Here is a 21,801-nt window from a genome sequence, read left to right on the forward strand (position 1 = left end):
AAATTCATAAAATCGTGGCATTAAATGTAGCATGCACTGGGGGGAAAAAAAGATGAGAATGAGTGTTTTCCAATGCAGATCTAAATACATATTACAGATCAAAGTACACATATTAGATATTTTCTAAGAAATTGAAAACAATCAAGTGAGTTTATGCTTAAAACAAGAACAAATATCTGACATGTATTAAAACAAATTTTTCAGTTTGTTCTTATTCTAGTCACAAACTCACTTCGAAGTCTTCTCAGAAAGCAAGACTTCTTATGTTATTTTGCTTCTAAAGTAAATGTATCTTGATTTAAGGAAATTTACACGTTTGCATTTACCTGAAAATAACTTAAATTTAAGTGTAAACACACCCTCAAGGAGTATGACATATTTTAACACTGCCAGCAGCTTATTGTACTTCTAAAGTGATTTATTTCAAGGTTAATTTTTGACACTGTTTAACTAGGGTGTTGTCCAACCAAAATAAACTTTCTTGGGTTAACCTTATCGTAGCACATCTTAGCAGTAGGTTTTTAATTTAGCATGCCGCTCTCGTCTGGTGTCATGAAAACAACACAGTAGCTATGATGCAAGACTTCTGCTTGCGTTGCAGTGTTAATTACAGCAGTAAGGGTTACTTGCCCTTTTACATCTGAAGTCCGAGTTTAGTTGTGACCTCTGGGCTACAGTCTTCTCCGCAAGTGCGTGTTTTATGTGTTAGCATGGATCATAATTAGGCAAATAAACACAAAAACACCATAAATAAGGAAAACCGTGAGTGTATTCATGTTCAACATTTTACAACACTGTTTTCACCTAGTTCTGTGATAGTACTCAAGACATCTTACACGCAAAATGAAGACTAATTATTCATGTTGATTTAAATTCTCTGTAGATTTCAATTACATTTCAACATACAGTTTGGTTTCGGGAGAAAGCAGAACATGTTGGTCTTTTTTTTTTTAACAGTGTCGTAGCTGTAACATCGCTAACCATAAATAAACATTTTATTTTCCCCAAACTAACAAGGTCGGGCAGACTAGTTAATAGCTTGCCTGTAAAACATCAATAATACTTGAAGAGCCATTAAACCATTTAAATAGCTCCCTAAATTGTATTAAAGCAGTATAGGACTGATTTAAATAGGTCACCTTTTTTAAAATTACAGTACGTGTCTGTTAACAATCTCTTAAAACAGTAAAACCCACTATGTATCTCATGGAATAAAGGTGCGGTCACATTTATCGTTGCTCTGTGAATCTTTGCAGAGATTTCGATACGAATCCACACATAGGAATCCATCACACTGGAATTTCATGTGACAGCGAAAGATTTCCCAACATAGCAACATTTAGCAAATTTTTGCTAATTTACTCTTGGTCAGTGAATTTCCGCAGGCGAAATCCAGGCAAATTCCAATAGGCATCCACGCAATCTGGAATTTTGCATGATTTCAAAGCAGATTTCAAAACCGATTCAAGTTGGTCAACCGAATTCACTGCGTTGACCAAAAGAAAGCCAGAAAACTTGATTGTTTTGAACGCGACTTCCGTGTGAGCTGTAGTTCACGCACTGCTACACAATTGCCATTTGTTTTGCCAAAGAAAAGTGCGCACAATTTTTGCTAATTTACTGTTGTTCTGTGAATTTTCTCAGGAGATATCCAGGCAAATCTGGAATTTCACATGATGCGAAAGATTTCCAAAAGCAGATTTCAAAACCTGATTCAAATATGTCAAGCAAATTCACTGCGTTGATCAACAGAAAGCCAGAAAACTTGACTGTTTTGAATGTGACTTTTGTGTGAACTGTACTTCATGCAGCACTACACTATTGACAGTAGACGGTTGACATTTTTTGCCTCTGTAATTTTCACACAAATTTTTTCTAATTTACTACTGCTCGGTGAATTTTCACAGGTGAAATCCAGGCGAATTTCAGTAGACGTCAATGCAGTCTGGAATTTCACATAATGGCCATAGATTTGCCAAAGCAGATTTCTAAATCAATTCAAATCTGTCAAACAAAATCACTACGTTGGCCAACAAAAAACCCGGAAAACTTGCTTGTTTTGAACGTGAGTTCAGTGTGAGCTGTATTTCATGCATCAGTACACTACTGACAGTAAACAAATGACATTTTTTGCCTACGTATTTTCACAAAATGTTCGCTAATTTACTGTTGTTGGGTGAATTTTCGCAGGTGATATCCAGGCGAATTTCAATCTGGAATTTTGCATGATTTCAAAACCCATTAAAGTTGGTCATTCGAAATCACTGCGTTGACCAACAAAAAGCTGGAAAACTTGATTGTTTTTAATGCGACTTCTGTGTGAGCTGTGCTTCATACATCTCTACACAATTGACAATGGACTTTTTTTTACCCTCAACATTTCTCTAATGTGACCGCACCTTGCGACTGTGATTCCAGCTGTTTTTCACTAGTTTAACAGTTCAGATACTAAGAGTGATAAATATGGGTCAATATCAAGGCACTGTATGACTTGCATGATTATGATGTTGTTTCTTTTTCTCCTGTTTGTGGCAATTATTCCAAACTCTCGTAGGCTGGCAGTGATAAGTGATGGCTGCCTCCCTTGGGAGTCAAATCACAAGATCAAGTTGTCAGGACTTGGCAAATAGACTCTACTGTTGTACGTTGTATGTGTGTGTGTGTGTGTGTGTGTGTGTGTGCATGCATTTGTGGTTCTGTATCTAAAAGCATGAACTAGGAACACAGACACACAGTGGGATACACTTGGACAGGAGTCGCTGACGTCCCTCTACAATAAATATAGACTCCTGAGCTGGTAGGTGAGCTTTGGTGAATTAAGTCTTTGTTTCTGTGATACCGGATCTTTAAATGTAAATGTAATACTCCATTTAATTTAAAACATCATTTAAATGTAATGCAGTTAATTTATATTGTCGGTCGATCCCATTGAATATTTAACGCAACACTATTCCAGAATGGCTTGATGGCATTTGGCATTTTTCCCATTATGTTTGAAAAGACAAATCATGGGACAAACTGAAACGAAAGTCAAGTTTCTGCACATCCAGACAAGATAAACTGCAACTGAAAAATATCTCTGACGGCAAAAAGGCATTTTCGTCGATGGTGAGTGAGCCACCACCTGCAGGTTTGGTTCACCGGGTCTTTTCGTCTTCTCCCTTTTTCAATCCAGGCAGACATGGAACGCCTCTGGTGGATATCTGTCTGTGCATCTGAGTGAATATATAACATCTCCAGGAAACATGAGAAGAAGAAGAAGAAGAAGAAAAGGAAGTAACAAAATAAAGTTTTTCCTCTCATTGGGAATAACAAGTCTGGGTCATTTGAAGTCTCCCTGCCGAATGGTTTCCGTTTTGATGCGTAGGTCAGCAAGCAGCAGTGGGTTTTGTCTCAGTTCATGAACTGCGTGTAGCCTTCGGCTCCTGTCACTATCACATCCATCCATATCCTCATGGCCTCTGCGGACGGGGCCACCACGTAATACAGTCTGTCGTGCGTCTTCACGCAGAAGGTCAGGGAGGGGTTGGGGCTCTGCGATCAAAAAAAACAATCAGATGATTGAGGGAGCCACGTATGGAGTCTATCTGCTACTCAGTTATTAAGGCATATGCATCAGCGGCTATTTATCCATTAGGGGATGTCAATTTTAAGGAATTTTTTACAAAATGATTTTTATTAAAATTGAATGAATTAATCACATGTGGAGGATGACAAATACCACATGCAGTATTTTAACTACAATTAAAGCCACTATACAAATAGAAAAATTAAAATAAATAAACATAAGAAATGTACTGCTATTTTTGGTTTAGAATGAATCCAGCTTAATTTATTAATTTAATATAGTTTCACAATTTTCCAAGTATTATTAATAACGTGTATGGATAATGCGACAATTTATTGTACAACTTATTTTGTGAATTAAAAAATTTGCAAGACATTATAATACATTTTAAATACAGTCATATTTATAATTTTATAATATATTAGTTTTATGTATTTTTATACTTTATAATACATACTTATAATAACTACAGTCAATCTACAATTAAAGTGATTATGCTAAGTATAATAATAATAATAACAACAACAACAAATAATTAAACATACTAAGCTAAGGATCTTAATAAATATAATATCTAAATGTAATAATATGCTATTAATAAATAAACATAAGAAATGTGCTATTTAGTTTTTTTCATTTCATTTTAATAAAAGTATTTTAATGCATTTATATTAAGTACAAATCCAAATGGTATAATTTAATATATTTTACTAATTTTTAAGTATTAATAATAATGCACAAGTATTATTATGTGGTTCATGAGATATTACAAGACTTTATAAAATATATACACACATATATATATATATATATTTAGATTTGATTCTGAACTTAAGTTAATGTTTAATGTAGTAAAACTGATGTTTTTTGTAATGTTGTAGATATTTCTAAATATCTATTCAATTTAATGGCTTTATGCTCTTGGCATTTAATAATTCACCTCACAAACACATTGTGGTTAGCATGTTTATCCTTGCTGGACGTGAACCTGCATTTAATGTAGCCTGGGGCGTATTTACTTTCACCTTGTTTAGTTTTGCTCATGGTTTTAAAGGATGAGGTCTCATCACTTTCATGTTGGCATATACTAATTTGGCTGTTTCCATCAACTGATAGATAAATTTGCACGGAAATGCTGCAATGTTTGATTGGACATACTGACTTTGATGTCAAAAAAAAAAGAAAAAAAGATGGGCAGTGTTTTCTTCTCTTTTTTAAATGTTGATAAGCCTATTTAATTTATTTAACAGCCTGTTATCACATTATACTATATAACACACTATCATTATAATTGTGCACGATTACTTTGAACCTGTTTTATAAGCTCCTACGTCACATGCAGCACAAGCAACAGCGTGCACTCATTTCCCAGATGAGCTTAATTAATAATAAATGATTAATTATTAGCACCTCTAATTTTAATACAGCTGCATATGTAAAACAGGAGGTGCTTGTTAAAATGTGCTAATTACTTCTCCTAACCTAACACTCATTATTAAAGAGCACTCCACTCATGCAATGGATACATACAAATCTCTCCAAATGATTCTGACACTGTCAAGGAGCGAATTATATTACAGCTTCTCATTAGCCTATTACATTATACAATGTGAAGCTGATGGCGTATAATACACCACACAACTGCTTCTGTGGAGCTATTACGTTATACACACACTTAGTATCTCACCACAAGTGGGAGTAGTAAAGAAACACTTAAGGGAAACGTACACAGGTCGTAAATTACATTATACTCCCATCCTCAGTAACTGCAAAAACCAAATATCTACTAAGTGAAGGGGCAAATAGTCCAGTTATTCAAAACAATACAAAACGAGGTATGTAAATTAGTCACAAGGGAGTAAGTGTGTGAAAAATGCATGAATTAGAGCAATTTCCTCTAAGCAAACATGCAGGATAGGGTGATAGTGGTGGAGAGCGATACGTACGTTTGTCAAATTCAGATTGAAAAATCCTTTCTGTGAAAACAGTGGGCAAAGCAAAAGAATGAAGAAAAAGAAGGGTGGGGAACATTGACAGCAGAGTTACAGCATAAGAGACAAAAGAGAAGAAAGAAGCTAACAGAAAAAGATCAAATGAAATGGTGCAACAGGAGAGCAGAGCAGAAAAACAGCGGGAGATGTGAGCTGTGCTTATACCAAGGGCTCTTATTCGATCGTACCTTTGTGGCACTGCGCAGGTGATCATAGTAAACCTCCTCGATAGCCTGGAAGTAGATGACACCCTTCAATTTGCTCTCATGTTTATCTGCGAACGGAAACAGAGATGTCACACTGCAAAAAAAACGTTCTCTTAATAAGTATTTCATTGCGATGTTTTTGTTTGAAAACGAATTAACTCGAGAAGCGAAAGCGAGTGTTTTCTTCGAAAACAAGCATTTCCAAGTATTTTTACTGGAAAACAAGAGAAAGCTAGTGATTAACACAATGTTTTGCACAGCGATGGTTTGGAAAACAAATAATCCCCCACTCCCCTCGAGAATAATGATCTGGTAAGCACCGATGTGACCTTGTTACTGCTGTGCAACCCCTTCATTTTCAGCCGGCGTAGAAATGAAGAGCGAGAGCTCACGCTTTGCCGAGCGCCACGGTTGGGTGATGAGCACGATTTCCTCAGCATTGCGGCAGATTTCATCACCATCAGATAGCATGCGGACGGGCTTCTGGTTATTTGTATGCCCCTAGCTAACCCGAGGCTATCGGAAATCATGGCAGCCACTGTGAGCTTAAGAATTACTAATTATCCGTATCCCCCCACTGCTGGATTCACCCACAATCCACTCTTTGTTCTGCCCTCGTTTCTTTCCCCAACCCCAGGGGGACGAAAGCGTAACGACACGTTCGCCGAGCAGCATTAGCATAGTGCACAGTAAGGAGGATGTTGGAAGGCGACGCTGCGGTGCACATACCGGCGTAGTAGGAAAACGTCCTTTTAAGGCGATCAAAGACGAACCAGCGCTTCCTCCAGGATTTGATCTTCCCTCCCATCTTGACAAGATAGCCCTTGCACATCTTTTCGGTGAGGATCACATGGTAGCACGTGTCTACGCTGTGACCTGAGGACTCGATGTGGGAACGGAGGTCAAACTCCTCTTTGCGAATGGGCAGGTATCGGGTCATCGGGCGGGCCTGGAAATCAACAAAGTTTGCTTTATATTTTTTGTTATGACATGACATGTTTTATTTCCCTATCAATTCATTTATCCAAAATTGACTTTTCATGATGAACATGGTTTTAATTTCAGGAAATTATTTTATATATATTCATTCATTTATTTTCATTTTTTAAAATTTATTTACATTTTATTTTTTTTATTTATCTTTTTAAGGTGGCAAAAGGTCAAAAATGTCACCGTCTTGAATAACAATAATAAAAAAAGCATAATTAATGTAACTATTCATACTAAAACCTTAATTCTCATAATAATAATAATAATAATAATAATAATAAAACAATTTTAACAAAGCATTCAAAACTTTTGGTGGCCAGATCAATCAAGTGGACCTTTTTATGGCAGTTCAGGTTGTAAAATGTAACTTGCTGTAAGTAAATTTGAATGAAATGATTATATATCATTTCAATTTAACAAAACGTTAATATTTTTTCGGTTATATTTTCTTGTGGACTACATGTAAACTTCTGTTACGTTTATGCTATAGCATATGTAACAGCTTATTCATGGTAGTACTAATTAACAAGCAATGTTTATGATCCCTCTTATTTTGTTAAAATTATACAATTATTATAAATTTGGTGGTTCTTGACATCACAAGTGTATAATTAGTATATATATATATATATATATATATATATATATATATATACATGGGTAGTTGATGTATCAATGTGTACAAAACCAAAAAAAACAACCTCTAACATTGAAGATAAACCTCTCATGCTATTTGTAACTATTTGTAAGAATGAAGATACATTTTTCTCATGTTGTTTGTATGTTTTTTTTCTACATTTTTGCTATGTCACACCATAGGACACCAATTTTTATTTGTCAACTACCCATATATATATATATATATATATATATATATATATATATATATATATATATATATATATATATATATATATATAAAATTATTTTATATATTTTTAAAGTAAAATAAATATTTATATACTTCAAGGTTTAAATTAAATTCTAATGAAAATGATTTAAATTAAAACGCTAATTAAATTAAAAACTAATGACTATGTAATTAAATTTAAAAATGAAACTGAAACTTTTTTTTTTTTTTTTTAATGGTGTAAACATTCTTCATAACCATGAAACCTACATGAATACAAAGATATAACAAAATAAAAAAAGTAATACAATTTGTACCAAATTAGCTCATTAAATTGGCAGTCCCTATAGAATCACAATGGACTTTCGCCACAGATCTGCGACTCCTCACCTGAGAGAAGTTTTTGGCCCTCATCTTCACCTCCTTCTCTATCAGCTGCTGTCTGTGTACCGTCTCCTCCTGCAGTCTCTTCTCCACCTCCTCTCTTCTTCTTCTCTCCTCATCAAGCAGGAGTTTACGGGTCTGAGTCTCTCGTTCCTGAAGCCAAAAGCGAGCAGAAGTTATTAGACAAGGCTGGGAGCCAAAAAAGATGAACATGGTTACTGTATTGATTGTATACTTATTCTAAGACTTACTCTGGACTCTATGAGTCGAGCTTTCTCTAGCTGTGCCTCTTTCAACATCTTCTCCATCTCCTCGATCTTTAGCGCATCCATACCACTGGCACTGTGAAACACATAAAACTTCAGTCAAAGTCATTGACTATATTGAGGGGGGGATTCACTATACATGTTTAAACCAAGACAGACAGCAAACATTTAAATACTCGAGCGAAACTTGCGCAACCGTTCAGTGATTTTACCCCTCGGTGATCTATTTGGTGAATGATGGAATGGAGACCGGTAGCGGCGAGACTGGTGGATTACGAAACGTTTCGTCATATATGAAAATACAACTGGATTGCACATACAGTACAAGCATGAAAATCTGCTGTGAAACATGAAATGAAGCACATGTGGACTATAAACAGAGAAAAAGAAAATGTGTAATGGATTCCTCTAGAGAAGAGTCTCAGACTAGCTTGAAGCTTTATGAAGACAAGAGTAAACAAACTGTATGAGAACATTTCAAGTAAACAAATTCTCTCCAGAGAGAGAAACAGCTGAAGGCCGTCTGTTTACAAAGCTGTCGTGCCCCGGTTGTCCAGCTCCACTGCTCCACTGCTTCACTGTACTTTACAGGCTTTTGTTTACAACATCTTCACACATTTCCCATGATAACGCTTGTAACTGAAGACAACATGTCAGTGTCAAACTGGGTTTGGGGGCCATTCAGAACTGAAATAAGAATGTCTTTGAAATTCAATTCCTGAATCCAAATTTGAATATAAGAATCTTTGAATCCAAACTGAAATGGAATGACGTTCAAATAAATTAATATTATGGCTGTAAGCGTAGTTTTTTATAATACACTACTGTTCAAAGGTTTGGGATTAGTGATATATTTTTATTATTTTTTAAAGAAATTAATGCTTTTATTCACAAAGATGCATTAAATTGATTAAAAGTGACATTTACAAAATATTTCTATTTCAAATAAACACTGTTTATTTGACTTTCTATTCCTCAAAGAATCCTTAAAAAATATATCATGTCTGTTTTTAACATTGATAATAAAAATGTTTCCTGAGCAGCAAATAAGCATATTACAATGATTTCTGAATGATCATGTGACACTGAATACTGGTGTAATGATGCTGAAAATTCAGCTTTGCCATCACAGGAATAATAATAATAATATATATATATATATATATATATATATATATATATATATATATATATATAGCGGTAAAATAAGCATTGAACACGTCACCATTTTTCTCAGTAAATATATTTCTAATGGTGCTGTTGACATGAAATTTTCTCCAGATATCGGTAACAATCCAAGTAATCCATACATACAAAGAAAGCAAAACAAATAAGTTCAGAAATTAAGGTCTGTGTAATAGAGTGTAATGACACAGGGAAAAAGCATTGAACACATGCAGAAAGGGAGGTGCAAAAGGCATGGAAAGCAGTGTTAATTTTGGCAGGCATTTTTGATTTAGTCTTAGTCTTAGTCTTGAGACGAAAATGCTTAATAGTCTTAGTCACATTTTAGTAATTTGAGTATTTCATAGTTTTAGTCTAGTTTTAGTCGACAAAGTCATTGTATTTTTGTCAACTTTTAGTCTTTACTTTTAGTCAAAGTGCAGTTAACAACATTTATTTTGGTAGCTATTTTATATGTAGTATTCAAACAAAAATAGGCATCAAATCTTCTCTCTTTAGACCAAATCAATTAAGCTTATGAGAAATTTGAATCAAGGATTGAATTTGGAAAAACTGGAATACATTTTCATTTTTTGGTAGAGATACAAATTAAACTCATTTTTCAGATACAGTAGCTTTACTTAAGTATACATTTATTTAACATCTTTTGTTGGTTAACATTTATGACACGGATAATTAGGAATGCTGTCCCTTTAAGACGGAAGGCATGCATACTGACACACATTCAGTTTTCATCCACCTGTTTACGCTCACTTAAGCCATAACTGACTGTATTTATGTGAGATACTCTGACTCTACACGATAGACACAGGACTGCTGTGTGTGTATTTGAGCGCTGAGAACTGATCGCGTGCTGTATGAGAACTGAAGAAGTGGAGCGTGCGTGAGAGAGAGCGCTTCTATCAGCGCGACTCCGCCTATCCCGCCGTCACTAACTTTAAATTAATCGACAACGAATTGTGACTCCCGGGAAAAACGGGACGTCTGGTCACCCTATCCCTAACCCTTCGGGTGCTGAGGCTATTGTTTCAGATCGTTAGTTTGCGTTTCGATAGCCTATCCGTCCACTGCGGCTGCCATACTGAGACTAGATACGCCCCTCATCTGATTGTAATCCAATGACAGAGACGCACATTTAGAAAGACAAGACAGTTAATTTAGCATATAGGATGTATTTTGAATGTCTGGTAGTCCTCAAATAACATTTTAGTCCCGTCTCGTCTTGTTAATGAAGACGCGGCATAAATTTCGTCATAGTTTTTATCATCAGACATTAATTTTAGCTCGTCAACGTCTAGTCTTAGTCACAGAAAAAAGGTTCGTTGACGAATATTTTTCGTCTTCGTCGACGAAATTAACACTGATGGAAAGCCAACACACCAGCTGAAATCTATCAGTAATTAGAAAGAAATCCTGCCCCTCGTCAGTGGAAATTAATATTAGCTGGTTCAGTCCCAAACGACCGCCTATAAAAAGGTGTCTCATTACCAATGTGTCACACAAGAATCATTTAATGATGGGTAAAAGCAAAGAGCTTTCCTCAAGACCTTCGCAACCTTATTGTTGCAAAACATACTGATGGCATTGGTTACAGAAGGATTTCTATACTTCTGAATGTTCCAGTGAGCACTGCTGGGGCCATAATTCAGAAGTGGAAAGAACATCATTTCACCATAAACCGGCAATGACCAGGTGCTCCTCGCAAGATTTCTGACAGAGGAGTGAAACTAATTATCAGAAGAGTTGTCCAAGAGCCAAGGATCACATGTGGAGAGCTTCAGAAAGACCTGGAATTAGCATGTAGAATTGTTTCAAAGAAAACAATAGTATTGCACTCAACCGCCGTGGCCTGAATGCACGCTCATCACGCAAGGCTCTATTGCTGAAGAAAAAGCATGCTGAAGCTCGTTTAAAGTTTGCTGCACAACATTTAGACAAGCATGTGAAATACTGGGAGAATATAGTCTGGTCAGATGAGACAAAAATTGTACTCTTTGGATGCCATAATACACACCATGGTTGGAGGTCAAATGGCACTGCTCATCACCCCAAAACATCATGGTGTAGCACTGGCAAAATTCATATAGTTGGAGAAAGGATGAATGGAAAAATGTACTGAGACACGCTTGATAAAAATCTGCTGCCATCTACCAGGATGATGAAGATGAAATGAGGGTAGACATTGAAGCGAGACAATGATCCCAAACAGTTTCAGAGAAAGAAAGTAAAGCTGCTAGAATGGCCAGCCAACCACCTCACTTGAATCCAATAGAAAATCTATAGAAAGAACTAAGTTTAGAGTTCATAGAATAGGCCCATGGAACCTTCAAGATTTGAAGACTGTTTGTGTGGAAGAATGAATGAGAGAGAGAGAGAACACTTATTTTAAATTGTAATAATCTTTCACAATATTACTGTTTCACTGTATTTTTGATTAAAACTACATTTGATTTTCATGAGCATAAGAAAATTCTTTCAAAAACATTAAAATATATTTTGATCCTAAACTTTTGAATGGCAGAGTACACTTCAGTATGACTTATTCAGTATGAGTTATTAAACATACATTAATATTAGGTAATTCCAGAAAATTGCATATCGATAATTACTCCCAATTTTGTCACACTTTATTTTAAGGTCCAATTCTCACTATTAACAAACCATTAACTCTGGCTTTTGCCTTAATACACTCCTAATTTGCTGCTTATAATATTAAGGCTGTTGTTAAGTTTAGGTATCGGGTAGCGTTGGGGATGCAGAATATGGTAATGCAGAATGTGCTTTATAAGAACTAATAAACAGCCAATATGTTAATAGTAGGCATGCTAATAAGCAACTAGTTAATAGTGATAATTGGTCCCTATACTAAAGTGTTACCATTAATTTTTAATAATCAATCAATTTAAATATAGATCACTTTTCTATTTGCATATACATATCACTTCATTATATTTAGTAGCCTAAATGAAATTTCATTTTATGAACTCTGATGCACTGCATCCCCAACATTTCCCAGAATGCTCTAATTTACCCCAAAGTCTTTAAAATGGAGACAAACAACACAAAGTAGGCTTATCATATAAATTATGCATTTTTTGCGTGTGAAGAAGGAAATCTGCTATGTGACTGTACTGAATTTCTTTGAATTACAATTAAGTGCATTTCTCTTGCTGTCATTCTAAATCAAATTCCACTCCAACATGCTCTGCAGCGTGACCAATTCAATTCAGATCCACACTCATGAACTGAATTCTGAATTTCACTCAGCTGGTGTTTGCACCTCATTAATTTCCACAACCCATATTTCCTTTCTCCTTTGGCTCATGTGTTATTTATAAATGTCAAATTCTGATGAAAGTATAACAGGACGGTGAACTGCCATATGTACATTTGGATTACTTACACAAGTACAATAGATTACTCTATATGTGCAGAGGGGGATGGTGAAGAACAGACAAAAAGTGGGAGTGCATTTCTGACAGGAAGGGTGGATAAGCAAACGATAAAACTTTAAGCATGTGTTTATGGAGGACGCCTCTTTGATTGTCGATATTTTTGCAAGCCCAATTAGTCCTATGTGTCCTATGTGTGCTCTGACTGTCCCTGTTAAGTGGAAGCTGAACAGACGACCGTTTCCACACAGCCTGTTTAACCCAGCAACAACCTGCAAGCTTAACGACGTGTCTTCACGCAGTCCGTTTAACCCAGAAACAACCTAATCTGTAGCCTCAAGCATCAAAGCCGTTCATTTGTTCTTTCCTTTTCTCAGGAAAGGGGGCGGGATGAAGCACGGCTGCTGCATTCTGATTCACAGAGTTACTACACGCATGTGAATTTATTTTACTTTTTCACATGGACGTAATATAACATAAATGTATAACATATTCATTCAAATATAAACATTTTTATATAAATATTTCGTATATGAAATTATATTATACATGACTGTTTGGGGTCAGTAAGATTTTTTTACGATTTTGAAAGAAATAATAGTAGCACTATTATGAATTACCTTAGAATTAAAAAGGAAATTATAATATTTAACCAGACAATAGTGTTAAGATGAAGATGAACGACATGAGGGTGAGTAATTAATGACAGAATTTTCATTTTTGGGTGAACTATTGCTTTAATGTTTTTTAAAGAAGAATCTTATGCTCATCAAAGCTGCATTTATTTGTTCAAAAATCGAGAAAAAACAGTAATATTATAATTACAATTTAAAACATCCATTTTCTATTTTATTTTACTTTAAAATATAATTTATTCTTGTGATGCAAAGCTGAATTTTCATCAGCCATTACTGCAGAAATCATTCTTATTTATTATCAATATGCTGATTTATTATCAATGTTGGAAACAGTTGTGTTGCTTAATATATATTTTTGGGACCTGTGATACTTTATTTCTTTATTTTTCAGGATTGTTTGATGAATGAGAAGTTAAAAAGAACAGCGCATTCAAAACAGAAATATTTTCTAACAATATGTCTTTACTATCACTTTTGATCAATTGAACACATCCTTGCTGAACAAAAGTACTAATTTCTTTAAATTATTATTTTTTTAAATTATTGTTCCCAAACTTTTGAACGGCAGTGTATATTTACACAACATCACTCAAAACATTTGGAATAATTAAGATGTTTTTGAAAGAAGACTTTTATGCTCACAAAGGCTGCATTTATTTGTTCATATATACAGTAAAAGCAGTAATATTTTAAATTATTAGTACCCTTTTTTTTTCTTTTCTTTTTTTTACAGTTCTTTATAAAAATATATATTTGTCTCAAAATTTAGAAATCTTTTGCAACTCTCACTTTTGATCAATTTAATGCATCCCTGCTGAATAAAAGTAATAATTCTTAAAATAAATAAATCTTACGGACGCAAAACATTTGAATAGCAGTGAGTAGTATTATATAAATTTTATAAGATTTTTATAAAATGTTATAATATTTATATTTAAAAGTGTATTATATATAGACTCCCACAATTACTGATAAATGTTTAAATCGAAAATAAATGAGAATCATTTTTGCTCCCTATGATCTGAAGTCTCACTTTAGTCAGCCGAACACTCTGTGAAGTCCACTTTGCAGGCACTATTGGGCAAATTGCTTCGTACTCAGTGAAATCCATTAAGCAGATGGTTGATAATTTAGCTTGTGACAGGCATGTGGAGAGAAACCACAGTGCGGCCACTAATTCCTGTCACAGAGCCATTGGTTAAGCGCTCAGAGAAAGTGATTGAGGAAAGCACGTGTAAATGTTGAACCTGGACATGTTGTCAGGAGAGCAGGCCGAGTTGTTTCCAGTGGAGATGCTTGTGTCCATGCTGTCCGAGCTCTCCAGGCTGAGTGTGTCATAAGGCTGTTCCCCAGAAGAGGGTGCTGTGTGGTGCAAGATGGAGTGGTGCACGACTGGCCCGGATGTTGAGGAAAAGGGACTGTTGAGCTGCATTTGAGAGCCATGGAGCGCCTCCCACTGGCACTGAGCCTCTACTGCAGCTTTCTGCTTCAGCTCGGCCAGACGCCTCCGCTGCTCCTCAATCACTTGCTGGCCTGGTGTAGATAAAACACATATATGAATGTCAAATCCACAGAGAGAACATGCCGTGAACTAAATGTACCCAAAACAAGCTAAGCAGTTTATATAGGTCATAGATAGCTGCCAGACCCTCTATTAGACTACATAGCGCTTTGAAACCCAAGTGACTGCACATCCATTTAGGATGGCATAGTTTGCCCATAATTTGCTCCATCATGCCTCACACATACACATATAAATATGTAACGTATGTGCGCTGAATAAACAGCCCAAGCCATACACTTAATCAAGATTCCTTTGTACACTACCAGTCAAAACTCCTCTACTTGTTCTTTATTATATTTTTGAAATGTATTGGAATTATGTTGTAACGTTAATAAAATAAACCAACGAAACTGATTGAATTAAAAACAAAGATTAATTTAAAAACCAATGAAATTGATTAAACTAATTAAATATTTATGCTTCCTCACACACACACATAAAATAAATTAATAAATAAACAAATTAATTAATTAATTAAAATATTCCCCATGATTTGGGAATTATGTAGAAGTCACAAAAGTTTACATATTAAAAATGAAAATTAAATATAAAAAAACGAATTAAACTGATCTTACATTTGACCTTTAATAAAAGAAAAGAAAAGAAAAAAAAAAATGTTAACAAATTAAAAATATTTTGGTGATTTGGGTGATTTTATAGTAACCACAAAAATGTTTAAAAAAATTAAAAATTTACTTACACTGGTTTTATATATTTAAACTAAATAGACTTTAAATAAAATAAAAACAATTTTAGTCTTCATTCGTTTGTAGGTTAGGCGCAATTAGGTATATGATTTATATTTGCATTAGAATTACAATTAAATAATTAAAAATTAAACAGGTTTTGTATTTGAACTAAATAAATTTTGAATTAAAAACAATTTTAGTCTTCATTCATTTGTAGGTCAGGTACAATTAAGCACAATTTATATTTGCATAAAAAGTCATTTCAAGCATTTAAGCATGTAAGCTATAAATCAGGTCATATGGTTTTGAGATCACCACAAACAAATGCAAGTGTGTACAACTTTTGACTGGTAGTGCAAGTGCTTTAAATATATGAAACTACAAGATAATCACTGATGCCATGATTCAATCCATGCACAGCTATGCCATCAATGGACACAACCTTTGTAAAAGAACATTTGGACACGGCAAGACCGTTCCAATGGGGGAGGAAGTGCACAAAACGTTGAGTTAGAATTAATGAGGATGCTGATTATGATGAAGGGCAGTCCAATGCTACATAGAGCTCGCTCTACCTGTGGGACTGTCCGTACTGGAGGACGACTGCAAGAATTCTGTTTGAGGGCAAGGGACAACAAAGCATGACTGATGATCAAAAGTTAAAACACAACTAAGGAAAACGACGAAAGAAGAAACTGGCATCCCATGGTCACTATAAATAAGGAAAATACAAATGATGTGGAAAATTACAAAAAAAAAAAAGCATGCAGGTTTGGAACGACATGAGGGTGAGTAAACAATGACATTTTTGGTTAAAGTTTGATGGCTCATCAGCCGTTTATGTTGATTTTACAACCAGCTCTGAAATGTCAGCTGTCAAGCTGCTGTGTTTCTCATTACCTTTCTGCTGGAGAGCCAGCTGCCTCTTGGTCTCAATGTCCTGCAGGGTGGCTGCCAGGTTGCGTGGGAGACTCCCGGTGCTGTTGGCTACCATCAGAGGACTCTGGGTAAACAAAACAAACAATTATTTCCACCAGCATATTTAACAATAAGGAGGGGGCTAAATTACCACATTAAATGATGCAGAAGATTCTGATAACTGTACTATTTACCCTGGCAGGGGTGGAACAGAGAGAATTTACACAGACTCAATGCAGTATTTACCCTGGCAGGAGTGTTGCGTCCCAGTGTAGCTGTAGTGTATGTGGGAGACAGACCGGCGCTGATTTTTGGTCTCGAAATTGACGATTGGCTGGTATCACTGTCCAGTCGAGAGCGGTACACCTGCAGGACAGAAAGATTTGTTGTGAGTCGAAGTGTTGCTTTTCATTTTACTAATGTGAAATTGAGTTATATACCTTACATCAGTAAACATAGCATCTGTAAGATTTAAAGGTGTAGTTCAACACAAAATTCAGTCTTAAAGGGTTAGTTCATCCAAAAAATACAATTATGTTGTTAATTACTTCGTATTCTCATAGCTTCATAAAATTAAGTCTGAACCACTGATGGACACATGGATCACATGGACTATTTTAATGATGTTCTTACTACTTTTCTGGGCCTTGAACGTGTCAGTTGTGTTGCTGTATATTCAGGGTCAGAAAGCTCTCGGATTTCATCAAAAATATCTTAATTTGTGTTCTAAAGATGAATCATTGGTCTTACGGGTTTGGAACGACATGAGCGTGAGTAATAAACAACAGAATTTTCATTTTGGGGTGAACTATCCCTTTAATTTGCTCAATACAAGTCTAAATGTGAGCATGAGAAAATAAGATTTAAAAACTACAGTGGAGGGTAAGATTTTCAGTGAGACAGAAAGTCATCATATGGTTTAAGTTTGACTTATAGCACACAAATTGCCGTTTTGAACAAATTAAGTAAACTTGAGTGAAGTAAATCTTTAACATTTGTTTTTAATTATATCAACATTGTTAAATGTTAGAAAGAACACACTGCTTTATATTAAATTATTAATTAATTTTTTAATTGTGATTATAATAATATATGGTTACACTTTATTTCGATAGTCCACTTTAGACATTCTACTAACTATAAGTAACTTTGTAACTACATGTCATCTACATGCCAACTAATTCTCATTAATTTGCAACTACATATCTACTAACTCTCAGTAGGGTAGGTTTAGGGTTAGTAGAATAAGTTGACATATTTGCAAAGTTTCTCATAGTCAGTATGTTGTGGACCCATCAAAATAAAGTGTTAGAAGATATTAAGCAGACAGTCTACTAATACTCTAACGACTGCTAGTTGACATGTAGTTGCAAAGTTACTTACTGTTAGTAGAATGTCTGAAGTGGACTATTGAAATAAAGTGTTACCTAATATATGCTTTGCTCCTTGATTTTAGACTATAAGGGCACTTTCTGCATACTAGCGTTTAAAACTTTGGGCTATGATTTTTTTTTTTTTAATTAAAATTCATTCTTTTATTTGTGAAGGATGCAGTAAAATGATTAAAATTGACAGTCATGACATTTATAATCTTAAATATGAAATATTTCAGATCAATGCTGTTCTTTTGAACTTTCTATTCATCAAAGAATATACCATGGTTTCCACATAAATATTAAGCAGCACATCTGTTTTTTAATATTGATAATAACAAATTTTTGAATTTTAGAATGACTTCTGAATGACACTGAAAACTGGAATAATGATGCTGAATAATTCAGCTTTGCATCACAGGAATAAAACACATTTCAAAATATATTAAAATAGAAAACAGTTACTTTAAATTGTAAAAATATTTCACAATATTACAGTTTTTACTATGTTTTTAATCAAATGCAGCCTTGGTGAGCACAATAGACAGTTTATAACACTTCACTTCATGATCCATTAACAAACATGCATGACCAGTAAAAAGTTGCTTTGTTTAAAGGAACATTTTACTCAAAAATTTAAATTCTGTCATCCTTCACTCACTATTATATCTTTCAAAATCTGAATGACATTTTTTTTCATGAAGCACAAAAAGAGTTACTTAGCAGAATGTTCAAGCTGCTCTTTTCCATACAGAAAAAGATGATTAGAGATCATGTCTGTCAAGCAAGATTTTAAAAACATAATCACTTCAGTCTGTTCCTCATACATAGCTATTATATGTTATGGCATGGTAATGTACATGACAATGTTAATTTATTTGTTCTTGGAGGAATAGGTCTGCTACATTGCTAAATCTGTGGCAAAATAATACCTAGACTTGCTAGTGGCAATACATCCACAGGCATGCTGCTGTGAGCATGCAAGAAATACTGCTGCTGCACATATAACATATGAAATAACCCCCATATATAACATGAAATCACGCTGTAGCAGATCTACACAGGTGGAGCTGGGGAAGTGGAGGGTTTCTGAAGTGCTGAAATAAAACCTATCATGACAAAACTTTGTATATTGTATAGTATATACTTTTTAAAGCTTGACAGTGTCCTCATCCACTCTCATTGTAACAGAAAAGAGCAGCCTGAACATTCTGCTCAACTTCTCCTTTTGAGTCCCATTGAAGAAACAAAGTCATTCAGGATTGTGACGATATGAGGATTAGTAATAGAGTAAATACAAACAGAATTTTCATTTTTTCGGTGCACTATTCCTTTAACAAAAGAATCCTCTATAGATGGTTGTCCACACAACAGAAGACAGAAACCCTAAAACCTTGAACAGTCAAGAGCCAACAAAAAAAATAAAAAAATCCACTCACACAAAACACCCACAAAAACAACCTTATTAGACACATCAATATAAAAAGGCCTATGAAGATGAAGTGCGAAAATGTGGAAGAGCAGAGGAGGGTGAAAGAGAGCTGAGCTTCTGGTTGTTACCTGCGCAGGCTTGCGTGATGAGAAAGCTTTAGCCGGGAGGGGAGGAGGAGGGCAGAGATGGTTTGCATCTCCAGCTGCCATTACCTCCTGGTACCAGCGCTCTAAATCTAGAGCGGGCATCTGAGGCCTGCCCCAGTCCGACTGACGCTTAACACACGCAACACATCCATAAGCACAGAGAGAGAGAGAGAGAGAGAGAGAGAGAGAGAGAGGTGGAACGGTGGGATGCCAGAGAGAGAAAGAGAAGAGTGTTAATGAGCAACTGAAAGATTCGTTCAATGACTGAATGACACCGGTCGTTGGCGATACCCAGCCCTAACCGGGAAGGAGGAGAGACGCACCTCGAAGGAGAGAGAGAGGGAGGAGCCGTGAGGGGAGGGGAGGCAGGAGAAGGCGGAGTCTGCGAGAGAAGACTGAAGTAATTGGATGGGTGAGGTAGGGGAAGACTCCACCTTCGGCATCCCATAGATCTGGTTTAATTGGCCGACGGTCACATACTCCTGATATCCAGGAGTGACACGTGGACACAGGCAGAAGGGAAAAAACAGGAAGTAGCAGAGCAGGAAAGATAAGTTATAAAGTTAGCAACTACAGCACGTAATTAAGTTTAACAAAGCTATTCAGTTTTCTAATTATTCTATGCATAAACATTAGCCATACTGTGTCCTAACCAGATGCAACTCGACAGGTTTCCTGCAGGTAGGTGTGTCTACAGTGAAAGTGAAAACAGTCAATCAGAACAAATGTAATGTTTAATATACAGTTATATGGAGTGAGATTGTGACTCAGTGAGATTTCTCAATGGGTATAGGGCCATCTAGCACCGTCACAGCAACCAAATGAATTAAAAAATGCAGCTGGTTAGGACAAAAACTAACATGTAAGATATTGCTTTATTGTATCAAGCCTAGAGATTGATCAGGTACTGGGTCATGCTATAAAACGGGTGCCATTTGTGTTCCTTTATTTATTTATATTTTCTTTTTTGCCTTTTTTGATTTGTCAAACCTGTTTCCAACTCCTTGCTGTTTAATCAAATATACACATTTTGATTAAAAAAGGTAAATGTACGAATAATAGCTCATTTCTGAAAAGCATAGTTATATCCAAATAATCGTTTAATTCATTTTAATTTAATAGTATTAAAGTTAGCTTTTGTTTTCATATTTGCAGTTTTATTAACATGCTTTTGTAATTTTATTAGGTTTTTTTATTACAGTTTTAGTTTGATTTTAGTTTTTATTTTAAGTTACTAATTTGTATGCTTCACCTTAAACTTATTTCACCTAGTCGTCATGGCAACATTTCTTATTTTCATTAGTTTATGTTTGGTTTATTTTATTTCAGCTTTATTTCAATTAACAAATTCTTTTTTTTTATAGTTTTAGTTAATGATAATAACCCTGATCTGAAGTTTATTCACTGTATTTTACTTGAGATGTCATAATGCAATTTATTAAAGTATAGTAAACTATAGTTTACCCAAAATGTACATAATAAATGTACGTAATTATGGATTGTGCCCTCGTATTTTAACCAGAAGTGATGGTTTAAAATTAAAATGCCTTAATGATAGATTTGTTTCTTTCAAACACACAGTTTCTTAGTTCACAAGATGTTAATTCATGGACTGGAGTCATGTGGATTACTTATGGATTAGTTTGATGTTTCTATCAGCTGTTTGAACTCTCATTCTGACGGCACCCATTCACTGCAGATGATCCATTGCTGAGTAAGTGAGGTAATGCTAAATTTCTCCAAATCTGTTCAGATGAAGAAACAAACTCATCTACATCTTGGATGGTATTTAATAAAAATTTATTTTCTCAACTATTACTTCAACACTTTATTTGTCAGAATATTTATGATAAAGTACTGTATCATACTGGAAAAGGCAACCATTTCCTAGCATGACCCTAATACTGTGCTTGGTGATGGTCATGTTCATGTATATGATGTAAAGCTAACAAATGAATACAGAACAAATGTAAGTAGCACTATAGGTATGAAGAAAAGAAGAGAAGTTTAAAAGAGAGAAGCAGAAAGAAGAAAGCAGCTATGATACCTCACGAGGGGCAGTTACAGCTGGGTCAAGGGCAAGCGAGAAGCCGTGTGAGGAAGCGTTGGCAAGCTGGATGTCATGGCAATCACTCCCATACATCTTATAAACATCCGACAGCTTCAAGTACCCCTGAGACAAGTTACCAGTCAATCCATTCACGCAGGA

At 35.1% G+C, this 21,801-nt stretch overlaps 1 protein-coding gene across 16 annotated transcripts in view; it reads right to left on the reverse strand.

Moving 5' to 3' along the window:
* Positions 1-751: 751 nt before the first annotated feature.
* Positions 752-21,801, reverse strand: part of phldb1b (pleckstrin homology-like domain, family B, member 1b) — a 78,703-nt gene continuing 57,653 nt past the window's right edge. For 8 of the 16 annotated variants that reach the window (XM_058799675.1, XM_058799686.1, XM_058799683.1 and 5 more), the window contains 13 exons: positions 21,640-21,765; positions 19,916-20,074; positions 19,575-19,721; positions 16,888-17,007; positions 16,624-16,726; positions 16,299-16,337; positions 14,718-15,003; positions 8,241-8,331; positions 7,996-8,142; positions 6,495-6,714; positions 5,748-5,833; positions 5,515-5,544; positions 752-3,534 (listed from right to left, as the gene is read on the reverse strand). In XM_058799675.1, coding sequence (XP_058655658.1) covers positions 3,394-3,534; positions 5,515-5,544; positions 5,748-5,833; positions 6,495-6,714; positions 7,996-8,142; positions 8,241-8,331; positions 14,718-15,003; positions 16,299-16,337; positions 16,624-16,726; positions 16,888-17,007; positions 19,575-19,721; positions 19,916-20,074; positions 21,640-21,765 — 1,695 coding nt within the window. In that variant the 3' untranslated portion in view covers positions 752-3,393. The remainder of the gene's footprint in view (positions 3,535-5,514; positions 5,545-5,747; positions 5,834-6,494; positions 6,715-7,995; positions 8,143-8,240; positions 8,332-14,717; positions 15,004-16,298; positions 16,338-16,623; positions 16,727-16,887; positions 17,008-19,574; positions 19,722-19,915; positions 20,075-21,639; positions 21,766-21,801) is intronic. The other 8 variants (XM_058799680.1, XM_058799691.1, XM_058799690.1 and 5 more) reach the window with 6 other exon arrangements.

Source organism: Onychostoma macrolepis, chromosome 15 (genome assembly GCF_012432095.1).
Source record: "Onychostoma macrolepis isolate SWU-2019 chromosome 15, ASM1243209v1, whole genome shotgun sequence".
Taxonomy (NCBI): Eukaryota; Metazoa; Chordata; class Actinopteri; order Cypriniformes; family Cyprinidae; genus Onychostoma; species Onychostoma macrolepis.